The sequence below is a fragment of the Triticum urartu genome, chromosome 5 (assembly GCF_003073215.2).
Source record: "Triticum urartu cultivar G1812 chromosome 5, Tu2.1, whole genome shotgun sequence".
Classification (NCBI taxonomy): Eukaryota; Viridiplantae; Streptophyta; class Magnoliopsida; order Poales; family Poaceae; genus Triticum; species Triticum urartu.
The window spans coordinates 510,820,455-510,844,872 of NC_053026.1; the positions used below are offsets into that span (position 1 = coordinate 510,820,455).

A 24,418-nucleotide genomic window follows, 5' to 3' on the forward strand; every position below is an offset into this window, starting at 1 on the left:
GTGCATAGACAAACAAATCAATAGTGGTACTTCTCGTCAGGTGAGAATCTCCAGCTTTAAAAGCTAGAGTGTACAAGAGATGAAGCATAAAGTGGCATACACATGTATCAAGTCCGTCCAAATATGCGGGATTGGCCTTAGTTTTGGTTGAGTTCAGGATGTATCCGTAAACCTTCCCAACTTTGCTTTTGGATTACGAAAATCCAGACATGTAGAGCAGCCTGCGGCCGTTTGATGCACGGCGTTGGACGTCACAAAATGTTCAGATCGCGAGGCCTGGATATTTAACGGACGGTGGTAGAGATACCCCGAGAAAGTAGACCTTTTGCTTTGCTCGACAGTAACAATTCAGGCACACGATAGCAGTCAGTCGATTTCAACGGTCAGTAGGCGACGGAGGGTGAACTGAGTGAATCATCGTCTTCCCGACAGCGACTCGCACCGAGGGCGCGAGGGGCGGCAGGCAAGCACGGAACCACCTCGCGACACGCGGCTCCCACCACAGAGAGAGCACCGAGAGCCAAAGCGGAAAAAAGGGAGAAATCTTGTGCACCGCCCCCCTCCCCCTCCCCCCATGGGCAAGAACAAAACCAACTTTCCCTTGCGGCTGCCCACGGTCGTCTTCCACAACCTCCACTCCCTTCGCGCAGCCGCTACCCAGCTTCCGCTCCCTGCCTCAGCACCAGCCTAACCCGGCAGACGCCAAGGTCAAGCAACCGAGCGCATAAAGCAAGCTCAGGAGCCAGAACCTTCCTCCTCGATCGACCAGCCACAGTCGGGCGGAACAAGAATCAGGGCGACGACGCCGGGGGTTCTCCGCTTTCCGACGGCAAGCGAGGTGGCAGTGGCAACGGAGGGATGGGCCTTTCGGCGGTGAGGCGTAACACGCCGCTCTTCTCCAAGTCGCCGGCGTCCCTGCTGCTGCTCTCCAAGCTGCTCACCCTCTACTGTTGAGCTCCCGGCGGGCGGCTGTTCCCTTCTTCTCGGTCGAGCGAGTCATCCATCCATGGGCGCCGCGGGGTCGTCCGCAAGCCGGGGCGGGGGCACGGCGCTGGGGGACCTGCCGGAGAACTGCGTCGCCGAGGTGATGCTCAGGCTGAACCCGACGGAGATCTGCGGGATGGCGCGGCTCAGCCGCACCTTCCGCGCCGCCGCGTCCGGGGACGCCGTCTGGGAGGCCAAGCTGCCGCGCAACTACGCGCGCCTCCTCGCCGCCGCCGCCGGAGACGAGGAGGCCGCCGCGTTGGAGGCGGAGGCCATCCCCAAGAAGGAGGTGTACGCGCGGCTCTCCCGCCGCAACTCCCTCGACGGCGGCACCAAGGTGTGTACTTTGTCCCATCTTTGCGGTGAACATCGCCACTGTATCTGTTAAAAATATTGAAAATTTCCCCGCAATTTCTTTTAAAAATTTATGACAAAACCTTGTGCAAATCAGTATGCCTGCAAATTAATAGAACTGCGGGGATTTGAGTCTTGTTTCGGGGTATTGTTTGTGTTAATAAAGGTGCAGGAATATGAGTTTATTTCGGGGTGAAGTTTGTGTTACTAAAGTGCAGGAATTTGAGTTTAAAATAAGGTTTACGGAGAAGTCGGATTAGTTTCAACGCCGATTTTGAAGATGAACTTGTTTGATTAATTTGTTCTGTTTTCCTTGAATTACTGTTTGCTAATTTGTTATTGCTACTGCAAATGAAATTCAGTATCTGGTTCATTGTGCAGGAGTTCTGGCTCGACAAGGCTGGTGGAGGCACCTGCATGACAATTTATTCGAGGGCGCTTTCGATAACAGGCATCGATGACAGGAGATACTGGAACTTCATTCCAAATGATGAATCAAGGTGCTTTCATCAAAACCAAATACGACAGCTTATAATGGGCCTCATTAATAGAAACTTCATGCCATGACTTCTTTCTTTTTTGTTTGTGGATGAGTATCTGAAGTTCTGAACTCCGGGTGCGTATCGCCGAAGCTGAGCAGCACTTCCCGCTATTCGTAGTGCTCACTTGTCGTATGTTATAGCCACTTAATAAGAACACCAAATGGTGCAAACTACATCAACTCTCCCTGTGTTCAACTCGTGTTACAAGTTGCAACTGACAGTTAGTTAGCTTGTCTTGATAATAAAAGCGAAAAGAAGGCGGGATTGTGAACAACACACTACTTCCACATGTCACCAACTAGGGGTGTGATTATCTGCAGTGGCCTCTGAAATGTATGCCAGTTGGGACATGATAAGCAGTAGTTGTTTCTGATGATGCATTGGTGCCTTTCATGTGAGATAATTGAGCATGTTTGCTTTGTTAATCATGCCTTTCATGTGAGATAATTGAGCATGTTTGCTTTACTGGCATACAACGACAACGCATATCCATTTCAAATACGGTACAAGTGTGTGTGGTTATAGAGCCACAATGTTCCAAACATTTGGCAGATAAGAGAAGTCCTGATAAGCATGTTGCTTTTTCTGCAGGTTCCGTTCGGTTGCTTATCTGTCGCAAATCTGGTGGTTTGAAGTCAGAGGGGAGGTTGAGTTCTGCTTCCCAGAAGGTACATACAGCCTGTTTTTCCGAATTCATCTAGGCAGGCCTTTCAAGCGGCTCGGTCGCCGGGTTTACAGTGCCGAGCACATCCATGGGTGGGACGTCAAGCCGGTGCGCTTCCAGCTATCGACTTCGGACGGGCAGCAGGCCCAGTCCAAGTGTTACCTAACTGATCCAGGTGTCTGGATCTATCATCATGTCGGCGATTTCGTCGTGAAGGACTCGAACGAGCCACTGAATATCCAGTTTGCAATGGTTCAGATAGATTGCACACACACAAAAGGAGGCCTGTGTATGGATTCAGTGGTTATAAAACCCAAATGCCTTGCGCGGGAAAAGGGAACTGGAAGTTATGAGTAGATTTAGTGAGCACATTAAGCTCGATATCTATAGAAACTATATGGTTTTGCTTACTTCCTCCGTCGTGTGCTTGCGGCTGTCGGTATTTTTTCAATCCTGTAATGTAAATGTAATTGGAGGGGTGAGTGATCTTTTATTTCCTCTTGTCCCTATAGGAGCATCAAGCATGTCACACCTTGTAAATTGTGAGTTTGTGACAGATCTACATGTTTGCCTTTGCTATGTTCTGTGGCACCTGATCCTTGTGTTCCAAACCTTGGTTGAATCAAATTCCCCTCAACTTCCTTTCTGGTCCAACAAATCAAACAACAATACAAGAAATGTTTCAAGGATTTGAAACTATACAAATCCTATATACTTAAATAGTTTATCTTCACTAACTCAATTATCTTAACATGCAATTATGTCAACTCAGTATGCCACCATGTATGTCCCATAAAATTTAATCCTGTTAACATGTAACTATGTCAACCCACCATGAGACTATGCAGGGAAAGGACCACCTTAGCATGCACCTTGCATGCTATTTATATTCGATTTTTTGTACAACAATAAAAATAATCAAATATAATAAACTATATGCACTTTTGTTTTAGTCCTCATACTAAAGTTTTGTACCGCCAATTTTCATAGAAATAACTGCATCGAATTCAAAGCAAAGAGGCCCTGAATAGCAAAACAAAAACACCGGTGGAAAATTGTTTGTTGGGGACATGTCATTCCTTTGGGGCGTGTGGATGGGGATGGGGTGTGCTCATGACAACATAGCCATTGCACAAAGGACGGCCTGTTCTGGTGCTAAACACCTGTTGCTGACACTGAGGATGAGATCATGCGTGACAGCGAACCCAGATAAGATTTGTGATGTTGGTTGCATGACACCACACCCACACTTTACAACTTTATACAACCAACCAGAGAATGATTATTAATCAGGGAAAGAACACCTTAAACTTTCTAAAAGATGAGATGCCAACAAGAACATCTATCAGCACAGGAATCTACACCGGATTGGAGTGGATCAGTGTCGGCACTGGATCATGCTCCATGATTCATTATTAACTATTAATCAGTACCATTTGCAGTCGATCACCATTGTTTAAGCAACCAATGACACTGAGATCCAATGCTAATTCCAGGATCCAAGGATATTAATATGCAGTGGCGGACCAAGAAATAAAATGGAGGATGTGCACACGTTAAGAAAACTGAAGTCTATTGCAATTAGCTTGCATGGGCATTAAAAATAAGCTAATTTTTACATGGTGAAAAAATATCTTCCAAAAATCTGGGTGTGCCATGGCACACCTGGCACACCCCCTGGGTACGCCACTGTTAATATGGGTGTGCAGCCTTTGCTGTGCCCAAGCTGCAACATCACTCAGAGAAGAGAAGGATGGCAAATAAAATGTCCACTGAGAAGATGCAGAGATCCAGATTCCACTAAAGCTCTCCTTGCTGAACAAAAGAACTAACTGATACAGTATTAATTACTCTCCCTCCGTTCGGAAATAAGTGATCCAAATTCCACTAGAATTCAGAAATTGAACTAAAACAACGTCACTTCTGGCGGAAGTAATAGTAGGAATGAGTTCCTACTCTAGATTGGGATCTGTGTGTTTCAGCATCTAGCATCTGCTAATAAAATAGGTCATTGCCTAGCTTCTGATTCAGAAAATCATGCCCAATTTTTTGCTGAAATAATTAAACATAAAAGAATAGTGTTACACGACATGGATATATTGTAGGCGATTCGGGCTCACACATACTCTACTAATTTCCTTTTGTGCTTCCAGAAAATTTCTAAAAAAAAAGTATCCCGAATGGAGATAGTTATATGGTGAAATGGTCATGCTTCATGAAAAAGCTCGCCTTTTTGTGGCCTGGGTGAAGAAAAAAGGACATCACATATAGTTATTTTTGACACTTCATGCTTATCATCGTAACGCAGACCACAAATGAACTCATATTCGCAGAACTTTGCGAAAAACACAGTTCATTCCATTATAATTTTTACATGCAAGATTTGTTCCCAAAATTTTGGAAACCTCAGAACACACTTGTCTGAACCTTTCAAAGTCAAAAAGAGACGTCCTATATAAACATTTACAAATCTTGCTTCGGACTTTACACAGTGGGCTGATGTAAAGACTGTGCAAGACATAGCAAACCACATCATCTACTTAGCTGCTCCTGCTCGGTTGCATTCTCGGAAAATTGCAAACTATATAACCCACTGCCCGCACATATTTATCATTACCTTAATGACAAAACTAAGTTGGGGGACATCAAACATGGCATGATCCGAAATACATTTGTTCTTAAAGCACGGTAGACCATCAAGTATTTTATAGTATAATAGGCTATAGGAGAGCAAGATTGTCCATTATCATGATGCGGCGAGGAGGCCACAGCGTCTCCACTAACATCGCAAGTTAACCGAATACCTCCTCATTGCAGACTGGGCATGCCTGAATGAAAACAAAGGTGCATATATCAGAAAAAGAATCAGATAATCCTCTGAATATCAAACAACAGAGGATTGTACACCAAGATATCAGACAACAGAGAATTTTGATATGGAGTCCAGACAATGTCTGCTTTTGTCCAGCGACATGGCAGGTTAATATCAACATTCAGCATCTATTCATTGAGGACGAAAAACTTATACTCCCTCCGTCCCAAAATAAGTGTCTCAAGCTTAGTACAACTTTACATTAAAGTTAGTACAAAGTTGAGTCACTTATTTTGGGATGGAGGGAGTATTTGAATTGTAGCATACCAAAATAAAATCGAATACTTAGAGAAGAAAAAAAACTGAGTTTTACCTTGTTAATCTTAAGCCAGCGAGTTATGCAATTTGCATGGTAACAATGGCTGCAGGGCAATCTTATCAACTTCTGTAGGCTTTTATAGTTCGATTTGCAGATCACACATCTGCATGGGGGTATCACACGATTATTGTTCATCATAGGGTTACAAAATGATGATCGATTCAGAGTAAAACTAACTGTCACGTACTCATCGGTATTCTTTTTGCAGGAGAAGAAGTTACATTTGTTCCTAAAAGGCTCCAGGTAGCTGATCAGGTCATCAGATAATCCTCTGGACTGAGTTCCTACTTCTTCACCGATTGCTTGCAGTTGCTACGAATCACCAAAACAATAGTGAAAAGTTGCTCAGAAATGAGATTTTTCATGTGCTACAAGATGTCAATCAAAGTGTGTCTCTTTATGCCCAATTGTTTTTGATGTCAAATCAAGGGAACAAAGTAGTAGTATAACACAACCTTAAACCTTTTGTATGGGAGCAGGTAGTATATATAAGTGAACTACATTGGCACAATATGTGTTCAGAAAATTGTTTGTTCTCTCAAAACTGTCAAAGAACGTTTACTCGGCAAAAGCAAAACAGCATACCTCGTATGACATATTATCCGGATCGACATTATCTTCTGTCGCCACCTGCATATACAGATTGTCATCAACTCATCATTCCGTGACCCCTTCAAAAAAATTCAGTGCACACATTTGGAATCCCTTTCCAAGGAATGTGCTGATGATCCCAATGAGGCAACCAAAGGAAACAAAAGAGTAGAGAAGCAACAAACCTGAGCTGCATTATTGGCAGGCCTATACTCAACAGCTGGTGATGATGGTTCCAAGGACACGCTGCCTAAAAACAATGCACCATCAACATGTAGCACGCGTGAGCATCAGTTGATTACAGCTAATGAATCCACCTCAAACAACGCAAAAGATGCTCGGAGATTGGGAGTAGTAGCACCACTATATTATTACCGGCAAATTCCCTTGTAGCGAGCGAATCCTCCTCCTCCTGCAGTTGCTTAGCCAAAGCCTCGTCCGATTCGCACCAGGCCTCGATCTTGTGGGTCTCCGAGGAGAGATGGACGGCGTAGGTATTCGGAGCTGCCATTGCTGAACCGTGACGCTCCCCTGCAGCAATTTGCAGCTGATGAACACTGTGATTAATCAATCAATGCAACACTGAAGATAGAAACCCTGTTCTGATTATCAATTTATCATCTTAACTGAAGGAGCATTCAGAATTGCGTTCCGACTAAATTACTATAGAAGCTGATGATTGCAGTGCATTATTCCTCCTTCTATTTCTAGACTGACTAAGAACAAATTTTCATCAATTACTGGTGCTCTGGAAGAAATAGAACAGCACACTCTCCAAATAAATACAGCTAAATTATACTACACTTGAAAAGATCAGGCAGGGCTTTTCTAAAACCTAAAAGAGCTCGAATTTCTAAAGAAGAAGAAGAAGAAGAAGAAAATCCAATCTTGATATTCTTCTTATCATCGCCGAATAGGCAGACGACATGTTGGACACGCCGCTCCAAGAAGAAAAAGGAAAAGGGGGGCAGAATCGCAGAGTATATCCGGGCAATCTTCGGCTGGCCGGAGAAGGGGAGGAAAGGGATGGAGAGAGAGAGGCGATTGCCCCCGATCAAGCGCGCGCAATTCACCCAACAAATCTCGGAGGAGCCCGACGGGGGTCGAGGAATCGATGTGTACCTTCCTCTGGAGATGAGCGCAAGAACAGAGTGACGGCGCCGCCTCTGCCGCCCAGCCTCCGCCCCCTCCGCCTTCCCTGTCTCTCTCACCCGAGCCAGCCGTGCGCTGTTGCGCTTCGGGCGAAAGCTTTATGCTACCGACGTGGTCGCGGTTGCTCCGAAGTCAAAGTGATGGAGACTACCTACTGGCTACTGGTATGTATGCTGCCCCCTTCTATTCTCTTCTTTTTTGGCTTGTCTTGATTTGCATTCCCTCCTTCCTTTGTGTCCCTTGCTCTTGCCTTGGCTTTTCATTCTTGTTTCCATTCAATCGAATTGCAGTTGCCAGATTTTTGTTGAGGGTAAACTTGATTTCCATAATAATCCGACAAAATGACGTGGCGCAAATAGAACGTAAGATTACAATGTCATATCCATATGGATTATGTATGGTTGAATCTACTACCAAGAAAAAAATGCCAGTGAGATAGGATGATCTCTGGTGAATGCCCGAGTCATGGTTCGAGATGCAACGCTTGCGTGAGCACTTATGTTTCCTTTCGAGTAAGTTGTAAAAGCAATTATAACATAGTCATCATATCACGTGGGTAGCCATAATAACCGCCGGATGATGGTCGCAAGTCAAAATGGGCGGTCTAGCAGAGTCGTTGTCGGCATAATAAAAACCGAACCGACAGATGGAGCCCAAATGCCACGTCCATATACGGAAAAGGCACATCGGAATTTCATTCCCCTAAAGAATACTACAACATCCAGAAGGATATTATTCCAGTACATACACATGGCCGCGTACAGATCCTTGTGAAGACTTGCCCTAAGTAAATCCCACCCCGGTTAAACTGAGTCCAAAAACATCAGCCGTGACGTCCAGAGTGAGTGATCGGTGTCCTGAGCATCGGCACCATGTGTCGTGTATGCGAACGGATCCCATGGCCATGGTGTGCCACATCCCCGACTGTGCATTTAATGCGGATACAATGACATATGGGACCCACATGATATGACAGACTGTCGGGTGCACTTGAGTACCTAACGACTACATCACCAGGTTATCCCCTGCAAAACCGAAGACAAAGAAGACTATGCAAGGCGGGCGCTCACCATTCTTTGTAATGTCCAGACGTACAAGTGTGCCATTGTGGTACCCCGGGCCTATATAAGGGGAGGGTCATGGCCATTTATAGAGGATCGAACAAGAAAGCCACATCACAAGCAACACGAGATCCAAGATCACTAGCTAGAGGAGATAGGAAAAAGAACTGGTGCTCAGGCAACATGAGTCTATACCCCGAGCGCCCCATTTAGCCACCATGAGCACCGTATTGCATCTCATATACATATCAAGCCAACCAAGAACAGGAGTAGGGTGTTACGCTATCGCTAGCAGTCTAAACCTGTAGAAATCTTTGTGTCTCTTTTATAGCTTACTCGAAGAAACACAGAGCATTTTATCACTTGGTCGAACACACAAAAACAAGGTATCCTCAATCCCGGATGTCTTGAGTATACACTCCGACAGTCGCCCCATACGCCCCCAGCTTACATAATCTATGGAGGTCACTCCAAATCGAGCCCGCTAGCCTCTATATTTGAAGGCTAGGTTCGTTGACATGGAACATCCTCCAAAAGTAACCTCTGGCGCAGGGGGAAGTTTCAGCCCAGCCTCTTCCTCCCGCCCGGAGCCCGGTCATTGGTGCTTTCGTATGCTTGGCGCTTCCACCCTTACTAATGACGCGACTATTTTCCCATCGGGACGAGCGTCAATAAATGGCCACCACCTTGTTTCACACTCGTTTTCCACCCCCGTGCATGTCAAATATGGCTTTGTTTCCCGCCGAAGCACGCCCATTCGCAGGTATATAAAACGGACCACTTCACTCGACGACGCCACTCAACCATCTGCCATCTTTGCCAACACCGGTCTGCCCCTCTATATTCCCCTTCCCCCGACGTCGTCACACTCATCCCCATCTACCATATCATGGCAGTTGCGCCCTCTTCTGGACTTTTCCCTGGCGAGACCGAAGAGGACTAGATCAAAGAGAGTCCTGTGAGTGGGCGTGTAACTACTCCCAGTGGGTCGAGGAGGACACATCCATAAGGTTGAATCAGCTGTCGGTTTGGGGCGCCTCCCCGCCGCTCTCTGCTACTTTGTCTGAATGTTAGCAGCCTGATAACCCACAAGTATAGGGGATCGCAACAGTTTTCGAGGGTAGAGTATTCAACCCAAATTTATTGATTCGGCACAATGGGAGCCAAAGAATATTCTCAAGTATTAGCAGCTGAGTTGTCAATTCAACCACACCTGGAAACGTAATATCTGCAGCAAGGTATTTAGTAGCAAAATAATATGATAGTAGTGGTAACGATAACAGAAGTAACGGTAGAAAAAGTAATATTTTTGGTGTTTTATAGTGATTGTAACAATAGCAACGGAAAGGTAAATAAGCGAAGAGCAATATATGGAAATCTCATAGGCAATGGATCGGTGATAGATAATTATGCCGGATGTGATCGATCATGTAATAGTCATAACCTAGGGTGACACAGAACTAGCTCTAGTTCATCAATATAATGTAGGCATGTATTCCGAATATAGTCATACGTTCTTATGGAAAAGAACTTGCATGACATCTTTTGTCCTACCCTCCCGTGGCAGCGGGGTCCTATTGGAAACTAAGGGATATTAAGACCTCCTTTTAATAGAGTATCAGACCAAAGCATTAACACATAGTGAATACATGAACTCCTCAAACTACGGTCATCACTGGGAGTGGTCCCGACTACTGTCACTTCGGGGTTGCCGGATCATAACACATAGTAGGTGACTATAGACTTGCAAGATAGGATCAAGAACTCTCATATATTGATGAAAACATAATAGGTTCAGATCTTAAATCATGGCACTCGGGCCCTAGTGACAAGCATTAAGCATAGCAAATGCATAGCAACATCAATCTCAGAACATAGTGGATACTAGGGATCAAACCCTAACAAAACTAACTCGATTACATGATAAATCTCATCCAACCCATCACCGTCCAGCAAGCCTACGATGGAATTACTCACGCACGGCGGTGAGCATCATGAAATTGGTGATGGAGGAAGGTTGATGATGACGATGGCGACGGATTCCCCTCTCTGGAGCCTTGAACGAACTCCAGATCAGCCCTCTCGAGAGAGTTTAGGGCTTGGCGGCGGCTCCGTATCGTAAAACGCGATGAATCCTTCTCTCTGGTTTTTTCTCCCCGAAAGTGAATATATGGAGTCAAGGTTGAGTTCGGTGGAGCGTCAGGGGGCCCACGAAGCAGGGGGGCAGGCGCCCCCCACCCTCGTGGACAGGTGGAGCCCCCCTGACGTGGATTCTTCTTCCAGTATTTTTTATATATTCCAAAATAATTCTCCGTTGATTCTCAGGTCATTCCGAGAACTTTTATTTCTGTACAAAAATAACACCATGACAATTCTGCTAAAAACAACGTCAGTCCGGGTTAGTTCCATTCAAATCATGCAAGTTAGAGTCCAAAACAAGGGCAAAAGTGTTTAGAAAAGTAGATACGATGGAGACGTATCACAACCACCTTGGCAGAAATGGACGTTGCGCTCATGCTTGGCTTAAAAAATATGACCGTGTATGTGTCCATCAACCACATGCTGCGAAAGTCGCCACAGCCGAAGCCTCCCCGCCAGTGAGGTCACTTCCAAATGGAGGAAGAGCCCACAGTCCAAATTATAGAAAAGAATAGTAGTTTAAATGGTTGTTCAAATCTTTGTCATTGTTGTTGGATTCAATGTTGATCCATCAGAAACAACGTCCATTGTTGAGATGAGGTAGCAAGAGGTCTTATATCCAATGGCAAACATGTCTCACATGGATTTTTTTAAGTTGATTTATGTAGATTTTGCATTTATGCATCACCTCGGCAGTCTGTATAGTATTATGAAACACACTCCAGTACGTGTGATTGAGGATGCGAACATAGTGACTCTACTAGAGTTGCTCTTGCTCCAATACTTTTTTTTGAAAGGAGGCAAAAGACTTGCCTCATTCATTAATTAAGAGGGGGAAAAGGAGTTTAAAGTTTGTGTTACAACACCACTACAACAGGCCTACTCTCGCGGCATGATAGATCCCAATTTCTTTGCACCCGCGGTGACCCAAGTTTGAGCCTCAATCTTGATGTTAGCTAGTAGAACCGTCGGTGGGGCACTCTTGAGTTGGAAGATGCGAGTGCCTCCTTTCATTCCAGATTGTCCAAGAGGTGAGCATAGAGAGGGTAGCCATGGCCTTCCTATTAGGTATGGTAGAGTCGTGAGCCCGATCCACCACTCTTTGGTTGACCGTGCCAAGTGCCAAGTGGAAGTGTTGATGCTTTCGAGCTGGAGCCAATCTTTTATCATTTCCCAAAGTCTAGTAGTGTACCGGCATCTGAAGAGGAGGTGATCGATGGACTCTTGCATGAGCTTGCAAAAAGGACAAAGCCCACAATTGGGCCACCCCCGGTTGGCCAACCAGTCAGCAGTCCATACCCTATTTTTGCATGGACAACCATGCGAAAAATTTGACCTTGGGCAGGGCCCAGGCCTTCCACACTGCAAGCTCCATGGGTGAGCGGATGTTCCCAAAAAACTGGGCCAAGTAGGTGGACTCGGCACTGTAAATCCCGCTCTCTGTGTGTTTCCACACAATGTCGTCTTCAGCGTGAACCTCAAGAGGGAAGTCGCGGATGGTGGACCAAAGCTCAATAAATTGTCGAAGATGTTCGGAGGTGAAGTTGGGAGTGACCTTGATCTTGCGAATCCAAGCATCATCTTGGAGGGCTTCCCAAAGTTTCCATGTCTTCCGAGAGGAAGCGGCGTAGATAAGCGGTGTGATGTCTCTTGGCTTGCGGTCCCGCACCCAAGGGGAGTCCCAGAAGGGCGTGCGCTCACCGTTGCCAACGGTTATGGTCGTTGAAGCATAGAAAAGATTTTTGTCCATCTCATCGCATGGATTGCTGATCCCAACCCATAGCTTGGTGAGTTCCTTCCATTCAAACCAAAGCCAACGTAAGCGAAGTGCCCTTGCAAATTTCTCTGTGTTTAGCACCCCAAGACCTCCATATTTGACCGGTCGACATACAGATTCCTAATTAACTTTGCACTTCATGCCGGTAGTCTTATCTGTTCCCGCCCAAAGGAAAGCTCTCTCAAGCTTGTTGACATTGTGGAGGATGCTTGGTGGAACGATCAATGGGGTGATGAAGTAGATGGCTTGTGAGGATAGCACAGACTTGACAAGGGCAGCCCGACCAATGGTTGTGATATTTTTCCCATCCCAAGGAACAAGTTTGGAAGCGGTCTTGTCCACGAGGAATTGGAAATCCTGAATTTTTAGTTGCCAAACTGAGAGAGGTAGCCCTAGATATTTTATTGGGAATGAAGCCCAGGCAGCAGGAAAATTCTGGAGGATGGTGTCGAGGTGTAGGTGCCTGCACCGAATCGGGACCACCGAGCTCTTTTGGAAGTTAGTGCATAGTCCTGTGAGTTCACCAAACGCATCGAGCAACACAGAGAGGTTGTCAATATCTTTCTTGATGGGTGCAATGAAAACGACCGCGTCATCGGCGTAGAGGGGTGTTCTCATGATGGGCCCACGCCCACGGATTTTGTGGAGCAACCCCTTCCTAGTAGCCAGCCCGAGGATCTTTTGAAGGGGATCAATGGCAATGACAAATAGCAGGGGCGAAAGAGGATCCCCTTGCCGGAAGCCGCTTCCATGGGCAATGGGGCTGCCGGGGATGCCGTTGAGGAGAACTCGCGAGGAGGAGGTGCATAAGAGGGCGGTGATCCAATTTCGAAAGGTGCTCGGGAACCCCCTCTACTGGAGGATGTCAATGATATACTCCCATCTCACAGAGTCAAAAGCCTTTCGTATATCAAGCTTGAAAAGGAGGGATCAAGTTTTGCTCTTGCGAAGGCAACGCGCGAGATTTTTCACATACATGAAATTGTCATGGATACTCCTAGTCTTGACAAAAGCACTTTGTGCGTTGGAGACAAGCTTGTTCATGTGAGGGGCTAGCCGAATTGGTAATTTTTTGCCACAATCTTTGCAATCGCCTGGATGAGGCTAATAGGCCGGAAGTCAGTGATCCCCTCAGCACCCTCCTTCTTAGGAATTAGTACAATGTTTGCAGAGTTAAACCAGTGGAGGTTTGCCGTGTGCAGGTTGCCAAAAAGAGAGACTACCCTCATGATGTCATCCTTGATAATGTCCCAACAACTCTTGAAGAACAAACATGTGAAACGGTCTGGCCCGGGGGCTTTGTCGGTTGGCATTTGCTTAATGGCCTCGTGCACCTCCTCCGCGGTGATGGGGTCCGCGAGGGAGTCCAAGTCGTGTACCTCTAAGCCGAGCTCTTCCCAATTGAAGTCATGATACTTCCATTTTGCATCATACTTTTATATCAATATTTATTGCATTATGGGCTGTTAACACATTATGTCACAATACTTATGCCTATTCTATCTTATTTTACAAGGTTTCCATAAAGAGGGAGAATGCCGGCAGCTGGGATTCTGGGCTGGAAAAGGAGCAAATATTAGATACCTATTCTTCACAGATCCAAAAGTCCTGAAACTTCACGGAAGACGTTTTCCAAATATATAAAAAATACTGAGAGCAAGAACTTCACCAGGGGGGCCACACCCTGCCCACGAGGGTGGGGCGCGCCCTACCCCCCTGGGCGTGCCCCCCTACCTCGTGGGCCCCCTGTTGGCCCTCCGGTGGCCATATTCTGCTATATGAAGTCTTTCGATGGGAAAAAAATCATAAGCCATTTTCTCGGACGAAACTCCGCCGCCACGAGGCGGAACCTTGGCGGAACCAATCTAGGGCTCTGGCAGAGCTGTTCTGCTGGGGAAACTTCCCTCCCGGAGGGGAAATCACCGCCATCATCATCACCAACGCTCCACTCATCGGGAGAGGGAAATCTCCATCAACATCTTCATCAGCACCATCTCATCTCAAAATCCTAGTTCATCTCTTGTATCCAATTCTTGTCTCCAAGTCCGGGATTGGTGCTAGTAGGTTGCTAGTAGTGTTAATTACTCCTTGTAGTTGATGCTAGTTGGTTTAATTGGTGGAAGATCATATGTTCAGAGCCTATATGCATATTAATACCCCTCTGATTATGAACATGTTTATGCTTTGTGAGTAGTTACTTTTGTTCCTGAGGACATGGGAGAAGTCTTGCTATTAGTAGTCATGTGAACTTGGTATTTGTTCGATATTTTGATGAGGTGTATGTTGTCTCTCCTCTAGTGGTGTTATGTGAACGTCGACTACATGACACTTCACCATTATTTGGGCCTAGAGGAAGGCATTGGGAAGTAATAAGTAGATGATGGGTTGCTAGAGTGACAGAAGCTTAAACCATAGTTTATGCGTTGCTTCATAAGGGGCTGATTTGGATCCATATGTTTCATGCTATGGTTAGGTTTACCTTAATACTTTTGTTGTAGTTGCGGATGCTTGTAATAGAGGTTAATCATAAGTGGGATGCTTGTCCAAGTAAGGATAGTACCCAAGCACCGGTCCACCCACATACCAAATTATCAAAGTACCGAACGCGAATCATATGAGCGTGATGAAAACTAGCTTGACGATATTCCCATGTGTCCTCGGGAGCGCTTTACATCATATAAGAGTTTGTCCAGGCTTGTCCTTTGCTACAAAAAGGATTGGTCCACCTTGCTGCACCTTATTTACTTTTGTTACTTGTTGCTTGTTACAAATTATCTTATCACAAAACAATCTGTTACCACTTATATCAGTACTTGCAGAGAATACCTTGCTGGAAACAGCTTATCATTTCCTTCTGCTCCTCGTTGGGTTCGACACTCTTACTTATCGAAAGGACTACGATAGTTCCCCTATACTTGTGGGTCATCAAGACTCTTTTCTGGTGTCGTTGCTGGGGAGTGAAGCGCCTTTGGTAGGTGGAATTTGGTAAGGAAAAATTTATATAGTGTGCTGAAATTTACTGTCACTTGTTACAATGGAAGGTAATCCTCTGAGGGGCTTGTTTGGGGTATCTTCACCCCGACCAGTAGAGCAAAGAGTTGCTCCTCAACCTACTAAACCTACTGAAAATGAAAATGAAAATGCTTGCTTTGAAGTTCCTTCGGGTATGATAGAAAAACTGCTAGCTAATCCTTTTCTAGGAGATGGAACAAAACATCCTGATGAACATCTGATATATGTGGATGAAGTTTGTGGATTATTTAAGCTTGCAGGTGTACCCGGAGATGTTGTTAAGAAGAAGGTCTTCCCCTTATCTTTGAGGGGAGATGCATCGACATGGTATAGGCTATGTGATGATATGAGGTCTTGTGTAACAACCCGACCCAAAATCGGTCAAGTCTTTGTGTAGCTGTACCATCCCAAGATCATGCTGGCACACACAGTACCTTGATGAAAAGATTCAAAGTTCAATCACACCTGAATTTATTACACGGTTCTCATATCGAGTCTTTATTACATCATAATAAATTCGGCCGAAGGCCAACTCATGAGAAATAAATTAAATAAAGCTGCGGAAGCGTAGACGAATAAGCGAGTCCATCCAACTCCATAGGGCAATCACCGAGCATAGATCGTAGCCTCACTCCTGGTCGCAAAACTCCTCTACAACATGAGACGTTGTAGCCGTGTAGGTCAGCATTTTGAATATGCCGGCAAGTCATAGAGAGAAACAACAATAATAATGCTAACACTATATGCAATTTGGCTGTGGGGCTCTAAGTTTTATGTTTTTGCGAGAAAGCCAATTTTTTCCTACAACAAAGGACTTGCTTACAATTACTACAAAATGTTGGTAGTTATTGAGATGGTTCCGCCAACTAATGTCTCATTCCCAATTATTAATTAACCCCTCAATTAATTTATTTGTTCGGTGTTGAGATTTCTGAAATACTCTAGTTTCCAGAGGCTCATTTTTCCGTAACCGGGGACACGGCTAATTGATTAGGTTGTTACTCTGCAGAGTCTTGTGCACTTTACCCGCAAGAATCGTTCCCTCCTTTATGTCCTCGCACTGCCTGGTGTTTGAAGATGGGATGAACGAAACAGGGTCTTCCGTAGAGTTTCTCTGGGCACTGCCGGTGCCCATCCATGTCCTACCGTTCTTCTACATCTGCTGGCACCATCCGTCCAGAGTCACGCCTAAGGTCAACCCAGCCAGAGCCCATAATGGCTTGCGGCTGCACAGGTAAGCTTCCGGTCAAGGGGTATCCATCCGTCTCTTCGTGGCTGGGTGAAGCTTTCCGCAAGATGTCATGGCGCTTCTCCATGCATCCCGGCCATCCCCTAGTTCCTCCAAGGTGCCCGTCAACCATCCTCCACCCAGTAGTGAATTTGAAGTCCATCTTGAGGTTGAAGTCATGGGGTTGTCATCATCTTGACTCTCACATCTCCCTTATGAATCTCTCAACCAACCCCGTCTACGAGCATAACAAGATAAACTGCATCGTCCCGGGCAATAGTAGCAAGGGGAACTGGGTTCATCCTACCTCATGATACTACTCAAGACATAACTTAAAATTCTCCTACTGCATGCATGGTGGGGAGGAACAATTCTAATGCAACAAAATCATAGGTATTGTAAAACATGATCAAATGACTTGCCTGGCTGACGGTCTTCAAACGCTAGTGACTCGAGATAGCAAGCTTCACACTCCGAAAATTCTATCGAGTCAAATAATAGCACAAATAAGTATTCCACTAAATAGCATAACAACAAGCTAAAGGAAATCACACAAGCACTCAAACCAAAACCAAAGAAAACTCGAGGAAAACAAAACCAAGGTTTTCATCACTTCAAGCAACAACTAAGAAATAGTTTTATCCTACTAACACTTTTCTTAACATAACCAAAACAAGGGTTTTGCTAACTAACATAAAGGACAACATCATATAAACTAGGTGCAAAAAGAATCACATCAATATCTATTATAGAACTCATGTTATACCTAAAACAAAACTAATAAGAAAATAAAATAAAACTTTTATTTTTCTGTAAATAAATGTTCACCCTGTGTAACTACAGAAACTAATCTAAAATAAATTATAACAGGGGTAAATTAAAATTCTATGATAACTAGAACAGCAGAAAGCAGCAACAAGCTAAATAAAACTAGAAAAACTTGATTTCGACTAAAACAAATTTTAATACAATCTACAAATACCCCAACAAGTTCCTAATGCTAGGCTAGGTCAAAACTAAGCAGTGGAAAAAAGAATCACCTAGAAATATTAATTCTAGCTCAAATTATAGTAGAAATACTAATCTAACTAAAACTAATATAAAACTATTTTTATAAGCTTAAACATGGCCAAATCTATTTTCTACAGAAACTATAGGAAATTTGTAAACTAAAAAAAATAATCAACTAAAAATATTAAACAACCCAAAAGATATAGACTTTACAAGAACAGAACTATTCTATTCTAAAAACAGAAACTAAAAATAACTAAAAAAACAAGCGCTACTGAGCCTATCTAACGCTCAGGCGAACACTAACTAAAATGCGCCCGCGGCTAAACAGAAATAAACCGCGCAGCCGGTCTAACAAAACCGCAACTTAAAATAAACCAACCTAATCAGAAAAAAACCCGAAACTAAACCAATTTACTAAAAAACAAACTCTTCGTGTGATCTAATCTAGGCCATGGATAGCAGATCGGACGGCGGGGAGCGGCTCCGGCGACTCACCACGGTTGCGACGACGGTGACAGGCGACGGCGGCTCGGGCGTGGACGGCGCGGCGGCTCCGGGGGCCGGGGAGGTCGGCGAAGATGTCGGGGTGAGGCGGCGGAGTGTTGCGGAGGAGGTGGTGATGTCGAGGTGGCTCGGGGACGACGAAAACGGCCGGGGCGTCGACGACGGGGTCCTGGTGAGCTGCAGCTCCGGCGAAGAGCGGCGGTGCTCGGGCGGCTTCCTGTAGGCGTCGAGGAAGATCAAAAAGATGTCAGGGGGTTGTGGGAGGATGACGCGGTTCACGGGGTGGAGCTTGGAGTCAAGGGGGGTGCTCACCGATGGCAGAAGCGGTGGCGAACCGAGGCGGCGACGACGAGATGCATTTGGCGACGGCGGTGGCTGTGGTGGGCTTTGGGAGTAGGGTTTTAGGGGGATCGAGAGAGGACGGGCGTAGGTATTTATAGGACATCAACTTGGAGCAGGGGGCGACTCGGGATCGTGTAACATCCCAAAATTTCAATTTGGAATGTTATACATTAGATCATCAATGCATACCATATTTTATTTTGCATTTTGGTTGATCCTAGAAATTCTATGCAACTCAAGGACCCGCGGAGAGAGTTGGGGATTTCGTTATTTTCATATTTGAGTTCTCTCAAATTTTGAGAATAGGATCATTTGATTTTATTTATTTTATCGCCAATTATTTCTATTACAAAAATATGAGAGAGGGAATAAAATGACTTTCCCAAAATAAAGAAATATTGAGGATTTAATAATAAAATCAAATAAGATTTTATTTTGGAGTTTTTCGGTGTTTTATTTGAATTTAGGAAAAAAGTGTGTTTTTCAAAATTGCATTTAGGGCCCAAATAAATGTTCACCTTGTGCGGCTTGATTAGAAGCCCGTGAAAATTTATTTCGGAATTTTTGGAGTCCGTTTAGTATTTCTTTTTATTTTTCTTCCGAGCGGAATAATTAAAAAAAATGAACCGACTTTGGGCCGTACCCGAGCGGGACACTACCCGGGGGCAGCCTTTAAATAGCGCCGCCCCGAGCCGCCCCAGCCCATCAGTCCCGCCTTGATCCGGAGTGCGCCGCCTGTTACTTCGAATCGTTAGGTTTCGCGGATCATCAGCAAGACAAGTAACACTTTGATCATACCTTTTCTACTACCCAGTTTTATTGCATTAGATCAAACCTCACACATTGCATGATTAGAATCTAATTAAATTGTGGGATGGGAAGTAGATGAGGTAGTACCTATTACCTGTTTATTATCAAACCTTTGGGAGTTACTTCTACGTTTGCTTATTATGCCATGCTATGCTAGTAGACGTGGATTGGGTGAGTGATATACATGACATATGTGAGTTTTGTTAATTAATGGTTTATCTAAGGTGGCAACTTAAACACACATCTGGGTGAATTGAGGCACCTGGGTATTCCAGGACTTGCCTGTTTTCTTTTGGACCGCCACCCAGGCTCAAAGGGATCATGAGACTATTCATACTAGAAACTTCCGTGTGCAGCCACAAGCTATTATGGGCTCTAGCATAGTTGACTAAGTTGTGCGAACTCTTACAGTGGTAGACTAGCAGATGTAGGGGATGTAGGTGGTACGGTCTACCCGATCGTAAGGTGCTAGCGCCTTCTGAAAGACTATGTCTCGGTCATCCGTCTTCTCAAACATCTTGTAGTGTGAGAAACCAAACGGAGGCGATCGAGTCTTGTGGGGAAAATGCGCAAACCTCTGCAGAGTGTAATAAACTAATCATGGTTAGCCGTGTCCCCGGTTATGGACATCTTGAGTATCTAGTACTTGGATTATCATGTGAATCTCAACATGTTACTCTAAATAAATTTTGTTGGGTTATGTTTAATGATGATGCTTAATTGGGATTGAGGATGCTGTCAACCATTCTCAATGTTTAACAACCACCATGATAGTAATTAAATTTTATTCCTTTGAAATAGGGAAAAATTGGCTTTACGCAAAACTGTAACCATAGAGCTTTCCACCAGCCAAATATGCATATAGTATAGCTGTTTCATTCCATTACTCTCTATGTGTTGCATTGCCAGCATATTCCATGTGCTGACCCGTTTTCGGGCTGCAACGTTAATGTTGCAGACTTTTTAGACGATGATTAAGGAGTTTTTAGGTCGTGGTCCTATACTCAGTGATGCTGTTGGAGTTGATGGACTCACTTATCTTCCAAGCCTTCCGTTGTTATCGTTATTAGATGGCCTTAAGCCATATTTATTGTAATAAGTTCTCCTTTGAGACATTCGATGTAATAAGTGTGTGATTGCTACTCTGCTATAAATCCTCCGTGTACTGTGTGGTGTCAGCATTACTGATCTAGGGATGACACCGGAGCACAGAGATCAGACTGTCTGAGGTCTGGTCGCTACAGATCGTGATCCCGTGGAATTCGGACGCGGCGGCGGTGTCGAACGCACTCTGGCGCGGCATAGCATGGGCGAGGGGAAAGAGATAAGGGCGGGCCCCCGCGGTCAGTGAGAGGGAGAGAGGAGGAGGCGAGCGGGCGACCGGTCGGGAGAGGATTCGGGTGCGAGTGCTATGCTGGGCTGGCGGCTCGGCGCTGGCTGGGCTGCGGCCTCGCTGGCCGGGCCGAGCCTGGCCAGCTCGGGGGCGGGGGGGCTTTTCCTTTTTTTTTGAATGAAGGCAGAGAGAAAAACTAAACTAAGAGAAAAGTACAATATTTTTATATAAGACATATATATATCAAAATTCTCAGGGGAAATAATCCTACAATGTGGACATTTTTCCAAGGGCAAAACAGAAACTAAAAAAACATTTCTGCAAATTCCAAATAAAATCAAATTTGAATTCAAACCTTTTGGCATTAATTTTTCTTCTGACATTTTTGGAGTGTCATGTTTACTCCTCTCTTACTTTTGCTCAAGTATTCTGTCAGGCATTTCTTTTTGAAATAAATTTCAATTGCCAAGTTGAATCCAATTCAAACAACAACTCAAATGCCTCTGAAAATTTCCAAATGCCACACGATTCAAACAAAATGCATAGATGCTTAACTAATAATTGTAAAACATTCCAAATTGAAAATTTGGGATGTTACAAACCTACCCACCTTAAGATGAATCTCACCCTCGAGATTCAGGTTGGCTAGCAAATAGGTGCGGGTGGTCTCGGCGGAGATCTTCTTCTCGCTCCCAGGTGGCTTCCTCCTCGGAGTGGTGGCTCCACAGAACCTTGCAAAACTTGATGATCTTGCGGCGGGTAACTCTGTTCACAATCTCGAGAATTCTGACGGGTTTCTCCTCATAAGTCAGATCACTGTCAGGCTGTATGGCCTCTAGAGGCACTGTGTCTCTCAAAGGAATATCAGCCATCTTGGCATGGCATTTCTTCAGCTGGGATACTTGAAAGACATCGTGAACTCCTGACAATCCTTCTGGCAATTCTAGCTTATATGCAACTTCTCCTCTGCGTTCGAGGATTTTGTAGGGGCCAATGAACCTGGGTGCTAATTTTCCTTTAACCCCAAATCTCTTGATTCCACGAAGTGCGGACACACGGAGATATGCTCGGTCTCCAACTTCATATGTTATCTCCTTGCGTTTACTGTCGGCATAACTCTTCTGTCTTGATTGGGCTATCTTGAGTCTATCTCGAATCAGCTTGACTTTCTCTTCGGAGTCTCTGATAAGATCGGGACCAAAAAGTTTTCGGTCTCCAACACCATCCCACAGCAATGGTGTTCTGCACCTCCTTCCGTATAGAGCTTCGTCAGACTGGTCTGATAGCTGTTGTTGTACGAGAACTCTGCATATGGAAAATTGTCATCCCAGCTAAACCTGTAGTCTAGCGCACAGGCTCTCAACATGTCCTCTAGAATCTGGTTGACTCTCTCGGTCTGTCCATCTGTCCGTGGATGAAAAGCTGTACTGAACTCCAGCCCCGTACCCAAAGTTTCATGCAACTGATTCCAAAACTTTGAGGTAAACGGTGTTCCTCTATCTGACATGATACTCCTCGGAACTCCATGCAGACATACGATCCTGGTCATGTATACCTTGGCTAACTTAGCGCTGGCATATGTAGTCTTCACGGGAATGAAATGAGCTACCTTGGTCAAGCGATCAACTACTACCCAGATAGAATCATAACCTGAACGGGTCCGGTGTAATCCTGTGATAAAATCCATTCCATGTTTTTCCCATTTCAACTCGGGAATCAACAGTGGTTGAAGCAACCCTGCCGGCTTCTGATGTTCCGCCTTTACTCGCTGACAAACATCGCATACTGCTACATACTCGGCAATATCCTTCTTCATACCTGTCCACCAGAAACTTTCCTTCAAATCCAGATACATCTTGGTGTTGCCTGGGTGAATCGAGTACGGTGAATCATGGGCCTCCTGAAGAATTAACTTCCTGACCTTTGGGTCATTGGGCACATAGATACGATCCTCAAACCATAAAATTCCGTGTTCATCCTCATGAAAACCTTTAGCCTTTCCGTTACTCATATTTTCCTTTATCTCTGCAATTTCCTTGTCCGTCTTCTGCGCTTCACGGATCCTTTCGGTCAAAGTGGATTGAATATCCAAGGTGGCGAAAAATCCTCTTGGTACTATCTCCAATCGGAGATCTCTGAGATCGTCGGCTAATTTCTGAGGTAATCCTCCAGCTATGAGGGTGTTCACATGGCTTTTACAGCTCAAGGCATCTGCTACAACATTTGCTTTCCCTGGGTGATAATGCAATCTCACGTCATAGTCCTTGATCAATTCAAGCTATCTCCTTTTTCTGAGGTTCAACTCCTTCTGCGTGAAAATGTACTTCAAGCTCTTATGATCCGTGTAAACATCACAACTATTTCCGACAAGGAAATGTCTCCATGTCTTGAGTGCGTGCACTACGGCTGCTAACTCCAAATCGTGTGTGGCATAATTCATCTCGTGAGGTCGTAGCTGTCTGGAGGTATAAGCTACAACTTTTCCTTCCTGCATGAGCACTCCTCCGAGTCCTTGACGAGAAGCGTCACAATAGACCTGGTAATCCTTGTGTATGTCCGGCAAAATGAGTACTGGGGTTGTAACCAGACGTTTCTTCAACTCCTGAAAACTGGCTTCACAATCCTCGGTCCAAATGTACTTGGTTTCCTTCTTCAACAGCTCGGTCATGGGTTTAGCAATCTTGGAGAAATTCTCAATAAATCGTCGATAATATCCTGCAAGTCCGAGAAAACTGCGGATCTCCTTGACTGAGGTGGGGGATTGCTAGTTGGTGACCGATTCAACCTTGGTGGGGTCGACTGCTATTCCTTCTCCTGAAATAACATGTCCAAGGAATCCGACTTCCTTCAACCAAAATTCACATTTGCTGAACTTGGCATATAACTGATGTTCTCGGAGTTTCTCAAGAACTAGACGCAGATGTTCCTTGTGCTCTTCCTCACTCTTGGAGAAAACCAATATGTCATCGATGAACACCACGACAAACTTGTCCATATATTCCATAAATACCTTGTTCATCATGCTCATGAAATACGCAGGGGCATTAGTCAATCCGAATGACATGACGGTATACTCATATAAACCATACATGGTGGTGAAAGATGTTTTGGGTATATCCTGTTCACGAATCTTCAGCTGATGATACCCTGATCGAAGATCGATCTTGGAAAATACTTTGGCTCCGACTAGCTGATCAAATAAATCATTAATCATCGGCAGAGGGTACTTATTCTTGATGGTCACGTCGTTCAATGAACGATAATCTACAACCATTCTCAGGGTTCCATCCTTCTTCTCTACCAAAAGAACCGGGGCTCCCCAAGGTGACGAACTTGGGCGAATATATCCTTTCTCCAATAATTCCTTGATCTGCTGCTTGATCTCTTCCAAATCATTCGGGGGCATCCGATAAGGTCTCTTGGATATTGGGGCTGTGCCAGGTAATAACTCGATCAGAAATTCTATTTCTCTGTCTAGTGGCATTCCTGGTAATTCCTCCGGAAATACATCCGGAAAATCTTGTACTATAGGAACTTCCTCCTGAACCACTCCCGTGAGGGAATTCACCTGCTTCTTCATCGGTGTGTGTCTGGATACATACTTGGTCCTCTTCTGCTCCGGGGTGGTGAGCAAAATCGTCTTGCGGGCACAGTCGATGTTCCCTTCAAACTTCGTCAACCAGTCCATGCCTAGGATCATGTCCAATCCCTGGGATTCTA

General features: G+C 44.9%; 2 protein-coding genes across 3 annotated transcripts; one reads left to right on the forward strand and one right to left on the reverse strand.

Moving 5' to 3' along the window:
* The first annotated feature begins 531 nt into the window (after positions 1-531).
* On the forward strand, positions 532-3,123 carry LOC125510215 (F-box protein PP2-A13-like). Its single transcript, XM_048675315.1, has 3 exons — positions 532-1,321; positions 1,720-1,838; positions 2,472-3,123. Exons 1-3 carry the CDS (start codon positions 1,007-1,009, stop codon positions 2,899-2,901), a joined length of 864 nt encoding a protein of 287 aa, XP_048531272.1. The 5' UTR covers positions 532-1,006; the 3' UTR covers positions 2,902-3,123.
* A 1,757-nt stretch (positions 3,124-4,880) lies between these two features.
* Positions 4,881-7,626, reverse strand: LOC125556492 (E3 ubiquitin-protein ligase BIG BROTHER-like). 2 transcript variants are annotated; one of them, XM_048719219.1, is made up of 7 exons: positions 7,449-7,626; positions 6,702-6,857; positions 6,512-6,576; positions 6,321-6,365; positions 5,923-6,047; positions 5,730-5,838; positions 4,881-5,372 (listed from the first exon to the last, which is right to left on the reverse strand). In XM_048719219.1, the coding sequence occupies exons 2-7, from the start codon at positions 6,835-6,837 to the stop codon at positions 5,337-5,339; spliced, it is 516 nt and encodes a 171-aa protein (XP_048575176.1). In that variant the 5' UTR covers positions 6,838-6,857; positions 7,449-7,626; the 3' UTR covers positions 4,881-5,336. The 2 variants fall into 2 exon arrangements, with proteins under 2 accessions (XP_048575176.1, XP_048575177.1); XM_048719220.1 differs by having other exon boundaries at positions 6,702-6,873; positions 7,449-7,606.
* Between the last annotated feature and the right edge of the window lie 16,792 nt (positions 7,627-24,418).

Coding starts and splice junctions, on each gene's coding strand:
- LOC125510215 (XM_048675315.1), top strand. CDS start 1,007: ATGGGCGCCGCGGGGTCGTCCGCAAGCCGGGGCGGGGGCACGGCGCTG. Junction 1,322..1,719: donor CCCTCGACGGCGGCACCAAG/GTGTGTACTTTG, acceptor TTCATTGTGCAG/GAGTTCTGGCTCGACAAGGC. Junction 1,839..2,471: donor ATTCCAAATGATGAATCAAG/GTGCTTTCATCA, acceptor CTTTTTCTGCAG/GTTCCGTTCGGTTGCTTATC.
- LOC125556492 (XM_048719219.1), bottom strand. CDS start 6,837: ATGGCAGCTCCGAATACCTACGCCGTCCATCTCTCCTCGGAGACCCAC. Junction 6,577..6,701: donor CGCTACAAGGGAATTTGCCG/GTAATAATATAG, acceptor CATTGTTTTTAG/GCAGCGTGTCCTTGGAACCA. Junction 6,366..6,511: donor CTGCCAATAATGCAGCTCAG/GTTTGTTGCTTC, acceptor CTGTATATGCAG/GTGGCGACAGAAGATAATGT.